Here is a 20,338-nt window from a genome sequence, read left to right on the forward strand (position 1 = left end):
AAGCAGCCTAGATCTACATGGAAATATGACCAAAACTTCAAATAACTTAAGCTTTTTTTAAAGAAAAGGTGTCACACCAAAAGACATCCAGAATGGTGAGTTTGTCAACGTTTCAACAAGATGGCATTTCATGAAAATGTTAAAATCATAACTCACCTCAGACACCTGTCTTGCAGTTGTGCTGGGAGTGCTGAATAGCCTTACAGAAGAAGGACCTCTCTAGCCAATAGGTGTCCAAATAATTGCCTGTTTAATTTTTCCAAACTAGTGTCACACCAAATGATTTTGGGTTGGGGGACAAAATGTTTTTGATCAGAAATGACTGAAAACATTATGCTTTGACTTTGAAAAGATATAGGCTCAAAATAGACATTTTTTTTAGCCTAAATTCATTTTCAAATGATTTTTAGCAATTCTTTTTCTTAGTTTTATTCAAGTTCCCACTTTGAGAAACAAGGTCAGGACAGTCACACCATATGAGTTTTGCCATGTTTGGTTGAAGATTCTGAAGAAATGAGGAATGAAATGTTTTAATCTTGAGTAAGTTCACATAAAGCTTAATGTCCTGCACAATATTCAGAAGGTTTTTGACAAATATATTTTTTATTTATACATGTTTGACACCGAGGACAGCGAAAACGTTACGTCACGTCACCCACCCACCTGCATGTGATTACTGTAGCATTGACTTGAGCAATGAGTATGTGTACAGAAATTTGTCTGTGTGAAATTAACAGCACTGTGTGTGTGTGTGTGTGTGTGTGTGTGTGTGTGTGTGTGTGTGTGTGTGTGTGTGTGTGTGTGTGTGTGTGTCTTCTTTCACACAGAGAAAAAAAATCCACCCACGAGCATGTATGAGTTCCCTCAGTCTGTGTGTCTCTAAATGTAAAACATCCCACGGCTGAGGGAGACTCAGCTCAACAATCTCTACAGAGCAGGGCCTCTGCTTTCAGGGCAGTAAACTTAAATGTTTATCAGCGGCGCAGCAACTGCCGGGGTTGGTAAGTTTGACCCGCAGCGGGGGAGCGGCTGGGCGCTAAACGGCGGGTGCACCGGCGCGTAGCGCTCGGCGCAGCGCAGCGCGGAGGTCCACGCCCTGCACTTCAACTTTTGTACAATCGCGATATGAAACCAAAGTCCCTTCTGGACCAATAAAAGCAGGGAGTGATGTGTGGAAGAGTGCAGGATAAATTGCATTTTGTCAGTTTGTTGATTTAGTATCACTCAGTCTGTTGCTCCAGGCTGGCAGAAGCAGTGTAGCGTCCAGGATTACATTAGACAATTGACGCCCGGGTGAAAAAGAAAATGGGTTTACGTGGGATAGAAATTGAGAACGAAAAGAATATTTGGTATTATTCTCTGGTGGAAACATATTGCAGCTAACAGTATTGTCTGTCTGTCTGCCTGTATGTCTCTCTTCTGTCTCACACTCTGTCTATAGTCTGCTTGTATGCAGGGGTGTCGCACTGGGCCCTGGGTACAAGGATTCACTGTGATTCAGTGCCGCGCTGCGAGCTTGTAGATCTGCTATTTTTGAAAAATCGTGAAAAGTCTTTGAATATTTCAAATCCTTCTAAGATTTTTTTGAAAAACCCATGTTTCTATGTTTCAGTGGTGCTCAAATATTTTCATGGCTAAAATGATATGTATTTGGCCACGGACCCCCATCTCAAAATATTTAGTTCCAGGGACCCCCCCAGAGGCGACATTTGAGTTACAAATGTTTGCTTGTATTAAAAAGTATAGCGAAGTATAGTAAAATATTCAAAGATTTGCACACATTTTCACGACTTTTCAAAAGTAGCAGATCTTCAAGCTTGTATATCTGCTATTTTTCAATAGCTATAAAATAATTAAGGCCCCTTCACCTTGGGCCCTAGTAACTCAGTCCCACTCCCCCCCCCTTGTGACGCCCCTGAGTATCACTCTCTGGTGGAAACAGATTGCAGCTAACAGTAGTTGTCTGTCTGTCTGCCTGTATGTCTCTCTCTCTCTCTCTCTCTCTCTCTCTCTCTCTCTCTCTCTCTCTCCCCCTCTCTCTCTCTCTCTCTCTCTCTCTCTCTGGTCTGCTTGTATGTCACTGTATATGTGGCTCTGTCTGTGTGACAAGTTAGACAGGTGTCCTACCTGCTCAGCGTAAGTATGACGGCACACTGGAAACCCAACATAACTTTGGAAAAGTCAGAGAAACGAGAGTCTATGTGTGTGTGCGTGCGTGCGTGATCGTGCGTGTGTTTGTTAGGGATGGAACAAGAAGCAATATTACCGTTTATCGTGATAAAAAAACACTCATGATAATCGTATCGTGGAGATTTCATTCATAGTGAAATCGTCCTCCGTCATGCACTGGGATCAATTCACCTTTTATTTGCCGAGCTGCATATCCTGTACCACTCAAACCCTCTATAATTGGTAAAAAGGTACTTATAATATACATATTTCATACTTGCGACGCGTTGTGAGCTTGTAGTCAGCTATGTTTTGACAAATGATCCACCCCAGGATAATGGATGTTGATCATTGCGATAATATCGTGAATCGCGATTTCTTTTGTCACAATAATCGTGATATGAAATGTTCATATTAGGGGTGTAACAATATATATTTGAACAACAATACGATACGCATCACGATACATGGTTGATCATACGATACATGGTTACCGATACGATACATGGACAAAATTGGTTCATTTATGGCCATACGATACGATTTGATTCAATGATTTAAAATTGATATTTAGCAAAGAAATTAATTCTGTGTGAAACGTGTCAATAGTGCATGTTTTTAAGGGAAACAATCTATTATTATGGATATACAATAAGTAAACACTGTAATTCTCTAGCAAATACATGGACATAATATTTCAACGCATATGGACAAACCCGCACCTTGACATGAACACAGAGATTACACACATTTATCGACAGACCAAGAGTAGCTATATGGAATGGAAAAGTAATTAAATCCCTCTTTTTCATTTTCCTTCTTAAAATTGCTAAATACAAGGCATAAATACTTTGTTTCCATACAATGATTATTTATTTGCACTGCAAAACGATTCGACACCGATTATATGTATTGTAAAACGATACCAATGCGACACAAGACAAAATTTTTGCTTATATATAAGCAAAATATCTTATAATATTTTACTTTTGCATATTGATATAGTAGATCATTGCAAATTAAAATGGATTCACTTACTATCTGGTTACACCCCTAGTTCATAATATGGTCCCATCACTAGTGTTGGTACGTACCCTGAGCTACCAGGTCCTTCCTCAGCAGTGGGTAGAGGCACGGCTCCACTCCGTCCATCTCCTGGATGATCAGAGTTTTACCAAACCTCACCGCCAGCTCCACCGACGTCATGAAGTTACTGTCCTGTAACACACACACACACACGCGCACGCACACGCGCACGCACACGCACACGCACACGCACACACACACACACACACACGTACGTTTTGGATTGGCACTGCATTCTTTATTATTTGTTTGATGACGGGATACAGTGAGATATTGACTGTGAGAGCCACTTTATTCGTCTTACGACGAGACACCGTAAAGGTGGTTGTACATTGGTGCGTTTTCTTTTCTTTTCTTTTCTTTTTTGCGTTTTCAAAATCTGAAATTCTGTTCCCCTGACATCACAGTGACATCACCGTGCATGATGTCAGAGAGACAAGCCCATAGAACCACAGTGTCAGGCGTTAGGGACAGACAGAGATACGGAATTAAACTCACTAAATGTAGTTACTGTAAGTAAACTACTAAAGTAAATATGCATTACTGTTAGGGGTGGGTGATATGGTGATAATTATCATTGAGACGATACAATGTCTCCACGATATGCCTTTTCAGAGCTATCGTATATATCGTGATACAATTGAGGGAGCCTTGTAAAAAATCCTGTTTAATCGTTAATACAGAGATTCATTGCAGAATTCAATTTAAACCTGCATTTTGGTCAAAATCATCAGTTTTCAAACTTTAAAATGTCAAGGTCTCCACTTAACTCCGACAGTGTACAAATGAAACCAAATGGACCCATACGGGTCCATTTGGTTTCATTTGTATACTGTCAGAGTTACATACTTGTAAAGTTCAATTTAGACCTCCCAAAAGGAACCCAGAGAGTCTAGTTTTTGTCAAGTAACTTGAAAAATAACCATAAAAACCAACGTGAAAAAAGAATTGTGATAAAATCGTGTATTGTGATACAGCTTGGGAAAATATCGTGATATTGTATTTTTTCATATCGCCCACCCCTAATTACTGTCCATGACTGTGAAGTGTGTGTACGTACCTGTTGGTTGATGACCTCCAGGCGGTGTTGTTTCAGGTGTGTGCGCAGCCACTCGGTGGCACGGGAAGACGGGTCGATGAGGAACGGACAGGCCACGCTCTGAGACAGACAGACAGACAGACAGACAGACAGACAGACAGACAGACAGACAGACAGACAGACAGACGGAGGACAGGTGAGAGGAGCTGCCAGTGGGGACAGAGTTGTTTATCAACTGGACTCAGTTGTTTTATGGTATAAAAAAGATTTGGGGAGTTAGGCTAAGAATTAGGGAAATATTTGGGTTGGAGAGCAGAGCCCAGGATTACAGGATAGGTAATTGGCACTGGGTGAAAAAATCGGTTACAAAATCGTGGGATAAAATAATTATAGAAAAAAAAAAAAGAAACAAAGAAAGAATAAGACAGAATAACCTCAGTAAAACTATTCCTAAACCTAACCTTAACCCTAACCTCAGTAAAACTATGCCTAAACCTAACCTTAACCCTAACCTCAGTAAAACTATACCTAAACCTAACCTTAACCCTAACCTCAGTAAAACTATGCCTAAACCTAACCCTAACCCTAAACACAAACTGCAGGGACTGCTGGTCGAACTACCAACGTGCGTGCGCCAGTGTGTGTGCGCCAGTGTGCGTGCGCCCCATGGTGGTACGGGGGAGGGGGAGGGGTACGGGGAGGGGGTTGGGTTGTCCGACAGCAGACAAAGGAATGAAGTCCACCCACCCGCCCCGACCCATTCCCACTTTACCAGTGTCTGAGCCTCATCCCTGGCTCCTCTATTTCACGCTCCCCCGCTTCCTGCTTCTCTCTTTCTTCAACTCTTAATACGTATATGGAGACAAGAGGACATACAGCCTGCTATTCTCCTCGACAGCCCGGTTCCTTGGCTGGTACAAAGTACAAAAACTGTCTTGGCTTTCCCTCCAAACTTTAAAGTGTGTGAGTATGTGACTATGTGTGCGACGTGCGTACGTGTCAGGGGACCTCTGGGGCGAACTCATCAGAATTGAAACGTTTATGGTTTATCACATGCGTACCGTGTAGACCATGGTAACACACGCACATGGGCACAAAAGCATGAAAGCGCGGCCGCGCACACAATCAGTTTCTCCAAATTCTCCAATGATTCACCAGCAATCAAACAACATCACGTTTGTAACGGGTTGAGACTTTTAAAACTAAACTAAAAGGGAGAGAGAGGTGAGAGAGATGTGCTCACAGCCAAGACACGCTCGGAGTCACAGAAAGACGGATAGAGAAATGGACACCATTGAATAAGAGAGACGGACAGAAAAGGACACACTGAGACTGATATATAGAACACGTGACGTGACAGTCAAGGACAGACAGCACCAGAGAAACAGATAACACCAAGACAAAAAAAGACACACCATGACGGAGAGAGAGACACCATGACAGACATAGGCTAGGGATGGGACGGTATGAAGATTTCATATCACGATTATTGTGACCCAAGAAATCGCGATTTACGATATATATCCCCAACATCCATCATCCTGGGGCGGAACGTTTGCCAAAAACAACAGCAGATCTACAAGCTCACAACACATCGCGTTGTGACTTGTAGATCGGCTATGTTTTGGCAAAGAGATTTGGTAGACAGTGAAGAAAAAAAATATCAAGTATGTATATTATAAGTAAGAGGGTTTAAATGGGCTGACTTATATAAGTGGGGGTAGACAGAGCGATTTTGAACAGCTTTGGGAGGTGTATATGGGTGCTGTGGAGACAAATACCTTAAAATAGTGTGCATATTCAAAATGGTAATGTGTGGTTAAAGAAAAAAAGGAAAAGAAATGAAAAAAAAAAAAAAAATTATGTGAACAATGTCATCTGAATTGTTTTTTATTTTATTTTTTGGTATTTCATTTTATAAACAAGGTGACTCTTAATGGGCATGTGCAGGGTTTAGGCTGTGTGTGGGTGGGTGAGTGAATTGGTGTGAATTGTGTTATGTGTGAAAAAAAAAAAAAAACAATAAACATACATTTAAAAAACTAAAAAACACCTAAAGAATAAATTAAAAAAGAAGAAAGAGGGTTTAAATTGTACCGGATATGCAGCTCGGCAAATGAAAGTGAATTGATCCTAGTGCACGAAGGAGGACGATATCACAATAAATTAAATCTCCACGATACGATTTTTATCACAATAAACGATAATATCGCTTATCGTCCCATCCCTAATAGACAGAAAGACACACCACCATGACAAAAAGCGGCTACCCTTGCCGAAACAGAGAGGCGGAGGACAGACAGTCTTTTCTTTCAGATATATTCTTACCCGTAACTTTAGTGCACTGATCTTAAGGCAGCAATGAGCAAAACAAAACAAAGACATAACAAGGAGAGATGGATGAATGGGTGGAGAGAGATGGAACAGATGCAATCAATGGAAAAACAACATGACAACTGAATGCTGACGTTAACACAAACAAGCAGCCTTCAGAACCCATAGCAAAAGACACACAAGCAAACTGACATGCATTTGAAAAAGAGACCACAGATTACCAATGTTTAACATATTTAGGCCTAGAATTATTTAATTAACTATTGACAAATAGCAGATCTAAACAAGCTTAGCTTGTAGATCTGCTATTTTTGAAAAATCAAGATTTTTTTTGCAAGTCTAATTTATCTTTTTAAAAGAGAACATTTGTAACTCATATATTTGCTTCTATTCGGTCCCTGGAACAACATATTTTGAGATGGGGGTCCGCGGCCAAATACATGTAATTTTGGGGGGTCCTTGACATGAAAAGGTTTGAGAACCACTGATTTAGAAGAAGGATTTAGACATTTATAGAATCGGGACAAAAACATTAAAAGACTTGTATATCTGCTATTTTTCTTTTATGGTTAAATCATAAAATAATGGTTAAAGTGCTTCAAATCTAAAGTGACACAGAATTGACCGATCGCTATGCCCCTCCTAAAGCCGTCCTTGTCCAATGCCAAGTTAGCAACAGGTTACTAACGCAGCTGACTTGGCAAGCTGCCATGGCCGCGGCATCGGTGTCTGGCTGCTAGATAGAGATGGGATTTATGGTTCTTTGAAGTGAACCGGATCTCTGAGATCCGTTCCTTTCAAAGAGCCGTTCAAAAGACTGGCTCATTTTAGTTACTGGTTACTTTGTAGATTTTGATTATGATTGTAAATCACTTCCACCCATATAGGCCTATACATTTTGGCCATTGGATACATTTCTGGCATTTGAAAATAGGTGATCTACAAGCTCACAATGTGTCACGTTGCGATGCATTGTGAGCTTGTAGATCGGCTATTTGCAAATGATTTTTCTACATTTTACTCATTGGAAAACCTGTGAAACAGGACATTCTGCATAATGAGTACGTTCTAATATTGGTACTTTAAGTACATTTTGAAACCAATACTATTTTACTTTTACTCTAGTACATTAATAACATTCCAAACTTGATTGCAGTATTGATATGTTTACCTAAGTAAAGACATGTAGTACTTTTCCCACCACTGTTCATTAGAAAGGAACGGCTCCCTACTGTGAACCGAATCATATCGTTCATTTCAAAGAGTCGTTCAACAGACTCGATTCGTTCGCGAACGTCCCACCCACTCGCTTCCGTGTCACAAACACTGAAACAAAAACAGAACGGATTGCACTGACCTACACAAACCCACGGGAATAATTTAGGAGCACTTCATGAGAAAATATAACTGGTAACGCTTGTGTACTGTATGTTAATCTGACTTTAGTATAGGCTATTGTTTTCTTCCTGGACGTGCGTTCGTTTGTGGCAGGTTAGTCTGCAGCTGGGTGCTATTGCTGCACGCCGCCATGGCAGCTTGCCAAGGCATCCGCCTTAGTAACCTGTCGCTAAACGTGGCATTGGGCAAGCACGGGTTTAGGAGGGGCATAGCGATCGGTCAATTGCGGACTAAATGAGTTAAATCAATATTTCGTCGTTGTCGGGTGAAAACCTTGTATGTCCAAAACCGTTTGTTTTGCATTTATCATCTTTAAAATGATTTAAACCAGTGAAATCAGCCGATCTACAAGCACACAACGCCTCGCAGTGCGAGGCGTTGTGTACTTGTAGATCGTCTGTTTTTACTACTTTTGTGCGACGGCCTTGTACGATGAAGCAGGGCTTTACTTTGCGAATGAACATACAAATTTGAAACTTGGAGATACAAGGTTTCCACCCGACAACGACGATATTGCAATATTTAGACAGATAGACAGACAGACTCACCTGCAGAATGACCAGTGCATTCTCCATAGAGAGGTCATCAGACGGAAGTCCTTCACTCTTCCAGATCAACTGCTCACTCTCCGAGCACAGGAAGGCCCGCAAGTCAAATTCTGACACAAGAAAATCACGCACGCACACGCACACACACACACACACACACACACACACACACACGCGCACGCAACCACACACACACACACAGTTTTCTTTATTAATTGGTCGAACAAACAGTCACATATAAAGCATATTCTGTAAAACAATATGGACGGTGTTAAGCCATTGGTTTCTATGCTGCGAAAATGATGCTTTTTTTCCCCCTTGTACGGGTGCCGCCATCATTGTAGAAATCTACGTTCATTGGTAGAAATGGTACCACCTCGATTGCTATTGGCTGCCAACGGTCACATGCAACCGCAGGGATTCTTGGGAGTAGTCTGGGATCACTTCACTTTTCGGGCTTGTAACTGGTCTCGAGTGGAAACCACAACACGTCATGTTGTAGTACTCAAAGACTACAATTTGGCAGGAACTATCCACCGGAAAAAGTTTTTACCCAAAATAATTCCCCTGCGCTCAAGGACATACTTTTACGGCCTACCTAATAAACTCCTTGATGCGGAGTAGTTTTGCTTTTGAAACATTTGTTTGGTATATGCATCTTTTAGTCCAACTGGTAGCGACTGGCAAGACAACACTAGGCTACTCAAGCATTTAAATGGGGATTGGGGAAACAAACGGAGGGAACCAAATCAAAGCGACGCCGCTTCTTCAAGTGGTTTCCGCGTTGGGCGGAAACCAAACGGACAGTTGTGAACGAACACCAGGCTTTCCCCCAGAAAGCCTGGTAGGCGAGGTTACTTGGGAGAATGTGGTGTTGAGGTTCCGAAATAAAGCACACGAAGAAGAACCATCACAAGCCTATGATCACAAGCCCCTCCTACAGCATAGAAGAAGAAGAATTTACCTACGTCCTCCCACAAGGGAAATTCAGTTTCCAGCTTAACCCAGCTTAACCCAGCTGACCCCCAGTGCTTCTCACAAGGCGTGCGGGGATACCCTGCTATAACATCAAATATAACATAAATTGGATCATATTATCACAAAACGCATATCATGGTGATTGAAACGAGGCTTTAAACTAGCGACAGGAACCATAAAGTATTTATGACAATGTTTATTAAGGTAATAAAATCAAATGTAAAAGTTCAGGGAATCCTATGGAGAACTTGTTGCTTCTGGTACCAGAACAGCGCAACTAGCGGCCAATCATAGGAACTTTTAGTTCGGTGTTGGTTCATTTTAAATCCTGACACCTACCCCCCTGATATAAAGTGAGGCCATCTGTATCCCGACAACGGTTAATCAGGCTAAGTGGCCTGGTTAATGTGGTCGATGGGCTCTGGCCTGCGGCGTCCACCAGGTTTGAGTCCATGCCCCCTGACGGTGTCCAGCAGCCAGTTGACAACTCTCCAAAGAGTGGCGGTGACACTCGCTTAACGAGTGCGTTAATGTCCGTTTAAGTGATGTTGCTAAGGTATCGGTGTCAATACTGAAGGAGCTCAGAGGTACAGCAAGCAGAGGCGTCACAAGGGGGGGAACAGTGGGACTGAGTTACTAGGGCCCAAGGTGGAGGGGCCTTAATAATTTTATACTTTAGATATTGAAAAATAGCAGATATACAAGCTCACAGCATGGCACCGAGTGCCACTCTGCGAGCTTGTAGATCTGCTATTTTGATAAAGTTATTGAAAATGTGTGCAAATCTTTGAATATACAACGGTGGGGGTTGAACCGTCAAATACTTTAGTCTGCTCTTCTTTTCCCTCTACTTTGCCAAAATAGCCAATCTACAAGCTTGTAAGCTTGTAGATTGGCTATTTTTTGGCTAATGTTCCACTCAGAATAGGGATGCTAGGGTTCAAGTGGTTAATATAAAAAAACATGATCCTATCACACAAAGATTTGGCGGCCCCCCTGTAGTAACTCTGAGGACCCCCTAGGGCAGGGTCCCCCAATTAGTTTTTCCAAGGTCCGAATTATGTCTAGGGTACCAAGCCGAGGGCCACAACATTGCAGGGGACGACGGTGGCGTTCCCGCTACTCCAGCGACAGTTCAGATATCGCCATTGTCGGGTAAAAATCTTGTATGTCCAAACCGTTCGTTTTGCATTTATCATTTTAAAAATGATTTAAACTAGTGAAAACAGCCGATCTACAAGCACACAACGCCTCGCGGTGCGAGGCGTTGTGTGCTTGTAGATCTGCTGTTTTCACTACTTTTGTGCGACAGCCTTGTATGATGAAGCAGGCTTTACTTTGCGAAAGAATGTACAAATTTGGAGATATATGAGGTTTCCACCCGACAACGACGATATATTAGTGTTGTTGCTGCTCACCATTATTACTGGGGTTGGTGGGGCCACACAGTAACCCCCTGCGGGCCGCAAATGGCACGCGGGCCGCCTATTGGGGAACCCTGCCCTAGGGGTCCCGGACCTTGAATCACGTTTTTCAGCTGGCTATCGATTGATTTATTGATTTATTGTAAACAGCCCGGAGGTACGGTAAAACACTTAGGCAAAAAAGGATAGCACTTGACATGTGTCTGTTGCGGTCCTATGTATTCAATTCATCAACAGAGCATAGCATATCTATACTATAATTTTGCGAATGTCTGAGTGAGTGAGTGAGTGAGTGAGTGAGTGAGTGTCTGTCTGTCTGTCTGTTTGGTCTGTCTGTCTGTCTGTCTGTCTGAAACAGCGTTTCTCCTCAGTGGCTGGAGCAATTGATCTGAAATCGCATCACCATTAGCATATGAACACACCTAACATAACTGTGAAGCCCGTTTGTCACTTTCACAAATTGTATGCTGTATATTAGCATTTTTATGGTGCACAGCCTGTTCAGCTCAGCCTGTTGTCAGGGTTACGGTCCGTTCCTCCAGGCCATGGATCCCATAGCCCCACACACACCTCTCTCACAGTTAGGAATGTTGCAGTGAAGAGACACACACACTCTCTCTCTCTCTCTCTCTCTCTCTCTCTCTCTCTCTCTCTCTCTCTTCTCTCTCTCTCTCTCTCTCTCTCTCTCTCCTCTCTCTCTCTCTCTCTCTCTCTCTCTCTCTCTCTCTCTCTCTCTCTCTCTCTCTCTGCATTCATGGGTCATGCATGCACCGGGTCATCTTCCAACGGGTATGGAAAAAACTATGTGGAGACAGTAAGTGCATACATCCCCATACTTCTATTCACCTAATTTTGCTGTTAAATTATTTGTATCCATCATAATATACACTCCTCCATGGGCTGCTCCTTACATTATGATGCTCCCACATATTCTCACGCATGCACCAGTTACAGTAACTTGGAGCACATATCTTTGAACGGGTAAGGTCTAGTTAATACAAATACATGTCTTCAACAAATACAAACAGCTATATTTACAGAGGACAGAAAGGGAAAATGGGGCGGCAGTCCCTCATTTCCAAGGACTTTAATATCTACCTCCATATGTAGTTTCAAAAATGTGATGCACTGAAATCTCTGCGGCATTTTGAACCTTCAAACGGTGTTGCACGGACATAGTTTTGAAGGCCAGATAATGAGCTTATTGAGAAAGTGTTCCAGGTAGAGACTGTGTGTGTTGTTAAGGCTACCTGGCAGGCTGGTCAGCTGGGATCCTATAACAAGGTTCTATCGTTTTTAATTAATCATGGCTCTATCTGCTCTGCTATAACCCCAGGCACACCCCTCTGTCTGTGTGCGTGCCTGTGTGCGTGTGTGTGTGTGTGTGTGTGTGTGTGTGTGTGTGTGTGTGTGTGTGTAACCGTGTGTGTGTGTGTGTGTGTGCCCGTGTGTGTGTGCGTGTGCGTGCGTGTGTGTGTGTGTGTGTGTGTGTGTGTGTGTGTGTGTGTGTGTGTGTGTGTGTGTGTGTGTGTGTGTGTGTGTAACCGTTGTGTGTGTGTGTGTGTGTGTGTGTGTGTGTGTGAGAGAGCTTGTATTATTAATATACTTGTGAAGGCCAGATGTCACCACAAGTAATGGAATTTGAGAAATATCTACAACTCTGGGTGATAGGCAAAAAATAGGCGATCTACAAGCTCACTGCGTGTCGCGTGCAGTGTTGTATACAGTAGGTGAGTTTATTTTAATATATCGTCGCTGTTGGTTGGAAACCTTGTCCAAAACCGTTCGTTTTGTATTCATCATTAAAAAATGATTTAAACTAGTGAAAACAGACGATCTACAAGCACACAACGCCTCGCACCGCGAGGCGTTGTGTGCTTGTAGATCTGCTGTTTTCGCTACTTTTGCTCGGCGGCCTTGTATAATGAAGCAGGGCTTTGCTTTGTGAAAAGAATTTGCAAATTTGAAACTGGGAGAATACGAGGTTTCTGCCCGACTGTGTGTGTGTGTGTGTGTGTGTGTGTGCGTGTGTGCGTGTGTGCGTGCGTGCGTGCGTGCGTGCGTGCATGCGTGCGTGCGTGTGTGTGTGTGTGTGTGTGCATCTCCTACTCTGCAGTCCGAACTGGGCATCCAGGTCTCCAGGCAGAGCTTCCTGCGGTCCTCAGAAGCAGCAGACAGGTAGGTGATGAAGGCTGCAGCCAGCATGGACCTCATAGGAAGACTGTCCAGATCCTCCTTGATCTCCGACACCTAAGAGAGAGTAGTGGTGGGCAACAACACCAGTCATTTCACTGAACGGATCGTTTCGTTCATGGCAACAATCGGTTCAAATGATTCATGTTCACGTTCGTAGCGCGATCATCCCGAGAAAAACGCTAGCGCGGAAGCGTTTTTATCATTTCGCACGAACGGACGGCTTCCCGTCCTGTGTGCCGGGTAGGTATGTCCCGATCACATATTTTTGCTCCCAATTTGCTCCCGATCATTCCCGATCCGATCTCTCGGCAATGCATTAAGGAAAAATAAATAAAAAATGCTTTCATGTTGTCCCTTAAGGTTTTTTTTTTTTTATTCAATAACTATGCATTCTATCCAAGCTTCTTTTTTCACTTAGTGCAGCATTGGATCAAAACAAATTAAAAATAAAGCTCATCAGCTTAAATATTTTTTAAATATATAAAGACAAGGGGTTTCCCATCTTTTTCTCCCGATTCCGATCTTTTGAAATCAGCCCCGATCTCCCGATCCGATTGGGAAAAAAGTCCCTAGTGCCGAGGGCTATTAGGGGGAGGGGGGGTATGAACAAAAGCGAGGGGATCTTTCCTTCTTCTTATAAAACAGACAGTTTGGCCTGTCCCACAACAAAGATCAATAACTGACACTCTTTAGCATTTTCCTTTTTTTGTAACCAGCACCACTCATTACAACTCCTCATTACAACTTGGACCAGGGGTCTTCAACAGGGGGTCTGGGACCCATAGGGGGTCCTCAGTGTTACTACAGGGGGTCCTTCAAATCTTTGTGTGATAGAAACCTTTTTTCTCCTTTTTTATATTAACCACTTGACATGAATTCAAAATAGACTGATGATTGTGCTGTCAAACGATGAAACTATATGGAATCTATGAAAAGGTTGTGGGGGGTCCCTGCTTCATCTCTCTCTCAACTAAGGGATCCTCAGCCTGAAAACATTGAAGACCCCTGACAGACAAGAGAAAGAGAGAGAGACAGATGGAGGGGGAGAGTGGAAGACAGACACATGACATACACCAGAGGGAGGACGATAGAGAAAGGGTGAGAGGTCGGATGAAAGAGACGGGGAGAGGTGAGAGACGGGGCGGAAGACAGAGGGAGAAACATGGACAGTGTGAATGGAAGGTTTGAAGAGCACAGAGAGAAAGCAGGGTCACCACATGAGAGGCAGAGTTGATCAATACAGCAGCTAACATGGCCATCATAAAGCATGAAACAGACGTGAAACAAGAGGTGATCAACTAGTCAATGTGAAGAAAACACTGGTGGGGGAGCTTTTACTCAAGTAATAGTAGCAATGCCGCAGCACTAATAAAGCAATAAGCCACAGGGGCGAGTGGTTACCGGGGTAGTATACACCGGCTGAGAGGCGTTGGGAAACACGAGGCGGAGTTTTTCTTTTCTTTTTCTATTTTATTATTAATTAAATAATTAATCTATTATTATGGAAGTAAACGCTGTGATTATCTAGCAAATACATGGCCATTATATTTCAACACATACCGGTATGGACAAACCGATTGTCGCATTTTAAAACGATACGATACAAATCCAAAACGGTACGATATTTTGCTTTTGCAAACGATATAGTAGATCATTGCAAATTAAAATCGATTTTTCTATTCAGTTACTATATCGTTACACCCCTATAGTTTATGGCCTTACAAGTCTAGTAATGCGAATGTGTACGCGGCTGCGTGTCTGCGTGTGTGCGCGTGCCGTACACGCGTGCGTGCACATTCTGGACAGACGCGAGACAAGTCATTATGAGTACTTTAACCAAATAAAAAAAGAAAAAAGGAAAAGGATAAAGGCAGTTAAGGTGACATTAGGACAGCCATTATAGGTGAATTAGACATCCTTCAAAGGGAGCCCAGCTGAGTATAATGGAAGTGTGATAGGAGGAGACAGCATCCATTAGGATGAACTGATTAACCTGGCCTTCATTCTCTGCTAAATGGCTGGACCAGGCTGAGTGCCATATACTGTACCCAGATGACCCCGCACGTGCGTGCGACCGTGCGTGCGTGCGTGCGTGCGACCGTGCGTGCGTGCGTGCGTGCGACCGTGCGTGCGTGCGTGCGTGCGTGCGTGCGTGCGTGCGTGTGTGTGTGTTCCTGACGTGGTGGCAGCCTGGCAGGGACGGTCACACAGAGGCTAAAGCAAGGGTCTTCAACAGGGGGTCTGGGACCCCAAGGGGGTCCTCAGAGTTACTACAGGGGGTCCTCTAAATCTTTGTGTGATAGAAACCTTTTTCTCCTTTTTTATATTAACCACTTGAACCCTAGCGTACATATTCTGAGAACTTTAGCCAAAAATAGCAGATCTAGAAGCTCACAACACCTCGCGCTGCGAGGCGTTGTGAGCTTGTAGATCTGCTATTTTTTGGCAAAGAGGTTTGCTGTAGAGGGGAAAAAGAGCAGACTAAGTTCAAGTGGTTAAATATCTGAAAACACAAATTGACATGAATCCAAAATACACTGATGATTGCGCTGTCAAACAATGAAACTATATGGAATCTATGAACAGGTTGTGGGGGTCCCTGCTTCATCTCTCTCTCAACTAAGGGGTCCTTGGCCTGAAAACGTTGAAGACCCCTGGGCTAAAGCGTTCCCGACCCCAGGGCCTCTGTCTGTCCCACCTACTATGTCTCACCAGGAAAGCACCTCTCTCTCTGTCTGTCTGTCTGTCTGTCTGTCTGTCTGTCTGTCTGTCTCTGATGCATCTGAGAGAGAGTATGCGGGTCACTCTCTCTCAGATTCATACATACAGCTTAGAAGCACGGACATGATATGAGAGAGAGAGAGAGAGAGGGAGAGAGAGAGAGAGAGAGAGAGAGAGAGAGAGAGAGAGAGAGAGAGAGAGAGAGAGAGAGAGAGAGAGAGAGAGATTGAGTGTTTTAATTAAGGAGCAGACAGATGCTAGGGAGACGAGTAAAAACAGCCGGGAGGAACCAGGGATCCATCTATCTACCACGCACGCACACGCGCACACACACGCACACATGCGCACACACCTGATACTGTTATAGCTGCTGAATCCCCCTCACACACAAACCACTCACCACCCACAGTGTGTGTGTGTGTGTGTGTGTGTGTGTGTGTGTGTGTGTGTGTGTGTGTGTGCGTGCGTGCGTGCGTGCGTGCGTGCGTGCGTGCGTGCGTGCGTGCGCGTGCGTGCGTGCGTGTCTGTGCTTGGGTGCATGCGTGCATACTTGCTATCCTAGAGCTCTAGACCCACGCTAAGAAAAACACATACCGGTACCTATCCACGTGTTTCCACGAGAATTTACAGTAGAATTATGTGTGGGACGCACCCGGAGAACTTTGATTGTTTGATTGAAGAATTTATTAGCAGTTTGCAATAGAAAAAACTACAGTTTCATGACAGTACAGATCACTGGTACAAGGTCAACTAAAAGGAGATCCTAGAAAGCCGAGGCTTATTTCCACAGGAACCACACTTTAAGTATCTCATATACACACATATCTCATATACACACAAGCACACAAGCACACAGCGCCTCGCGGTGCGAGGCGTTGTGTGCTTGTAGATCGGCTGTTTTCACTAGTTTGGATAATTTTTAAAATGATAAATGCAAAACGAACGGTTTTGGACATACAAGGTTTCCACCCGACAACGACGATATGCTACATGTGCACTAGAGGGGAATTCCCGTGGGCCCTGTGGGATTCCCGCAGGACAGGAGTCAAATTTGTATTAATGCCGTGATCGGGACGGGACAGGAATGAAAATCACCGGGAGTGGGCAAGAGCGGGAATCATTCCAGACCGGTTCATCAAACCGCAGAAATAAACAGTGCTACTTTATTAGCAGTTTGGGAGGAAAAAAGCACAGGAAAGTGAGGTCTTCGAACTGCGAAAATTATAAAATGATACATTATATAATAATAAACATGATATCAAATATAATATGGATCAAAATGGAAAAACATATTTTATTCGGGAGCGGGAGGTGAACGGGAGGGATTTTGACCAGGAGCGGGATGGGACCAAGAACAAATCTACAGGAGTGGGACAGGACGGGATTTATTTTTTTACTCTGGCCCAGGATTGGGACGGGACACGATTTTTTCTGCGGGAGTGGGACGTGACAGGAGTGAAAATCTACTCCGTGTCATCCTCTAACGTGCACCCCACACACACACACACAGTGTTGTCGTACCTGTGCGCTCCAGCGCGTGTGCTCTCCGTCCAGCTGTGATATGAGCTGCTGGGCGGCGGTGATGGTCTCCTGGGCCCTGGACACCTCCGCCTCCAGCTTAGCTGCTTCTGTCGTACGACACTGGAACCTGGGGAGAGAGAGAGAGAGAGAGAGAGAGAGAGAGAGAGAGAGAGAGAGAGAGAGAGAGAGAGAGAGAGAGATAGAGACAGAGAGAGAGAGAGAGAGAGAGAGAGAGAGAGAGAGAGAGAGAGAGAGAGAGAGAGAGAGAGAGAGAGAGAGAGAGAGAGAGAGAGAGAGAGATAGAGACAGAGAGACAGAGAGAGAGAGAGAGAGAGAGACAGACAGACAGACAGACAGACAGACAGACAGACAGACAGACAGACAGACAGACAGACAGACAGACAGACAGACAGACAGACAGAGAGAGAGAGAGAGAGAGAGAGAGAGAGAGAGAGAGAGAGAGAGAGAGAGAGGCCAATACATGATCCTTCCGACATAAGAACTTTCCTCCTGAAGTTGGGAGCGGGAGGTGAACGGTGGTGTAAAATAACTAAGTACATTTACTTAAAGAGGTGGTGCCATAGTTTTGTACTTTTTCTGTTTTTCATGTGTCTAGGAGGTTGAAAGTACTTCAGTAGACCCCCTGGTGTGTTTTTTATGAGCAATGATGTATTCTCTTGGTATTTGTTTGTTTTCTCTTGGAGGCTGCCACCTTGTGGTCAAAAGTGTCAGTTAAAAAACACACATACTAAGTATGCCACAGTATCAACTCCTCCCCTAATAACCATTCACCCAACACTGTGGGGTGTGGCTAACTTCAGCTGGGTCACCACCCACCATGACATCCATGCATACTTAATTAACTGGGGGTGTGGCCACATAAAAACCCAATTTTAACTCTTTCTGTATACTTTTTTGGAAAAGATCTTCCTCCTAGTATAATCATAATACCTGATAATCATGTTTTAGAGGGGGAAAAAATCATGGCACCACCTCTTTAAAGGGGTACTGTCACCTAAAGGGGCACTGTCACTTTAAAAAGTCATCTTAAAATATGAGTTAATATTTGTATGATGTCATTGTGGGAATGCACAATTAAAAGCCAATCAAATGAATTCTTTTCTTTTTTTTCCTGGTGACTCAAACTGCCCTTCTAATACGTAAGCTGGCCATGTTTGTTCAATAACCTTTTTCACGTATTATTAATATTTTTGGGGGAAAATGAAGAAGAAAAAGATACACACTAAAAAGTTAATTTAATTTACCGTGAAATCATCCTCCGTTAGGCACTGGGATCAATTCACCTTTTATTTGCTGAGCTGCATATCCGGTACCACTAAACCCTCTATTGGTAAAACCTACTTATAATATACGTACTTGATAAAGTCTTTTTTTCACGCTCTACCAAATCGCCGATCTACAAGCTCACAACTTTGGAGAGAGGGCGAGATCATTTAGCGACCTACAACCGGGTCGCGACGTGGTCGGTAGTTTTCAGCGACCGGGTCGCAAAATGGAGCGACCGGGTCGCTAAATGGAGCGACCGGGTCGCCAAATCACCGACCGCGGCACTAAAGCGAGCGACCGGGTCGCTAAATGGAGCGACCGGGTCGCTAAATCACCAACCGCGGCACTAAAGCAAGCGACCGGGTCGCTAAATCGACCGACTGGGACGCTAATTCCATCGACCGGGACGCTAATTCCACCGACTGGGACGCTAATCCAGCGACCGGGTAGGTAAATCCACCGACCGGTGGTCGCTTCCACCGACCTACTAACCCTAACCCTAACCCTAACCCTAAACCTAACCTCAGTAACCTTACCTCAGTTAGGCTAACCTGCCACGCAACCTCCCGACCGTTACCTCAGTTAGGCTAACCTGCCACGCAACCTCCCGACCGGGTCGCTAAATCACCGACCGCGTCGCTAAATCACCGACCGCGTCGCTAAAGCGAGCGACCGGGTCGCTAAATCGACCGACTGGGGCGCAAAATCTTCCGACCTAAAACTGCAGGCAGGTCGGTAGATTTAGCGACCGGGTCGGTCGATTTAGCGGCGCGGTCGGTGATTTAGCGACCCGGTCGCTCGATTTAGCGACCCGGTCGCTGAAAACTACCGACCACGTCGCGACCCGGTTGTAGGTCGCTAAATGATCTCGCTCCTACTGCAACTTTGGTCACAATAATCATGATATGACATTTTCATATGGTCACATCCCTCGGATGGATGGATGGATGGGTGGATGGATGGATGGATGGATGGATGGATGGGTGGATGGGTGTATGTATGTATGTATGTATGTATGTATGTATGTATGGATGGATGGATGGATGGATGGATGGATGGATGGATGGATGGATGGGGACCTACTTCTCTTTCAGCTCGTTGACTTTGGCTCCCACTGAGTTGAGCTGCTCCTCCAACTTGTTCTTTCTGTTCTCTGTCTTCTTCAGGTTCCTACGTACGCACGCACGCACACATGCACGCACGCACGCACGCGCACGCACGCACGCACGCACGCACGCACGCACGCACGCACGCACGCACGCACACACGCACACACGCGCACACACACACACACACACACACACACACACACACACACAGAAACCACTTTCTATTTAGTTGTGTGCTTACATGCGCATCCATACAGCGTGTGTGTGTGTGCGTGCGTGTGCGTGTGATCTTCTCACTCCTAGGGTTGTCACAATTATTACATAATCGTGTAATCGCAATTATTTGAGGTAATCGCAATTATTTTGCATAATCGTCATAATCGTTTCCATGTTGAGAAATGTTATAGTTTCAAACACTTTCAAAAAGTAGTGGAAATAGCAGATCTACAAGCTCACAACGTGTCGCGATGTGACACGTTATGAGCTTGTAGATCTGCTATTTCCATTGTTTAATATGTCAGTAATTTC

The 20,338-nt window shown here is 44.1% G+C and overlaps 1 protein-coding gene across 1 annotated transcript in view; it reads right to left on the reverse strand.

Moving 5' to 3' along the window:
- Positions 1 to 20,338, reverse strand: part of dync2h1 (dynein cytoplasmic 2 heavy chain 1) — a 557,731-nt gene that overhangs the window by 285,607 nt on the left and 251,786 nt on the right. Inside the window, 8 exon segments of the mRNA XM_080731168.1 lie at positions 3,264 to 3,387; positions 4,316 to 4,414; positions 6,623 to 6,643; positions 8,575 to 8,684; positions 13,086 to 13,097; positions 13,100 to 13,226; positions 17,415 to 17,541; positions 19,785 to 19,871. Of these exon segments, the coding sequence (XP_080587294.1) occupies positions 3,264 to 3,387; positions 4,316 to 4,414; positions 6,623 to 6,643; positions 8,575 to 8,684; positions 13,086 to 13,097; positions 13,100 to 13,226; positions 17,415 to 17,541; positions 19,785 to 19,871 (707 nt within the window).

This window comes from Nannobrachium achirus (genome assembly GCF_963921795.1).
Source record: "Nannobrachium achirus genome assembly, chromosome: 8".
Taxonomy (NCBI): Eukaryota; Metazoa; Chordata; class Actinopteri; order Myctophiformes; family Myctophidae; genus Nannobrachium; species Nannobrachium achirus.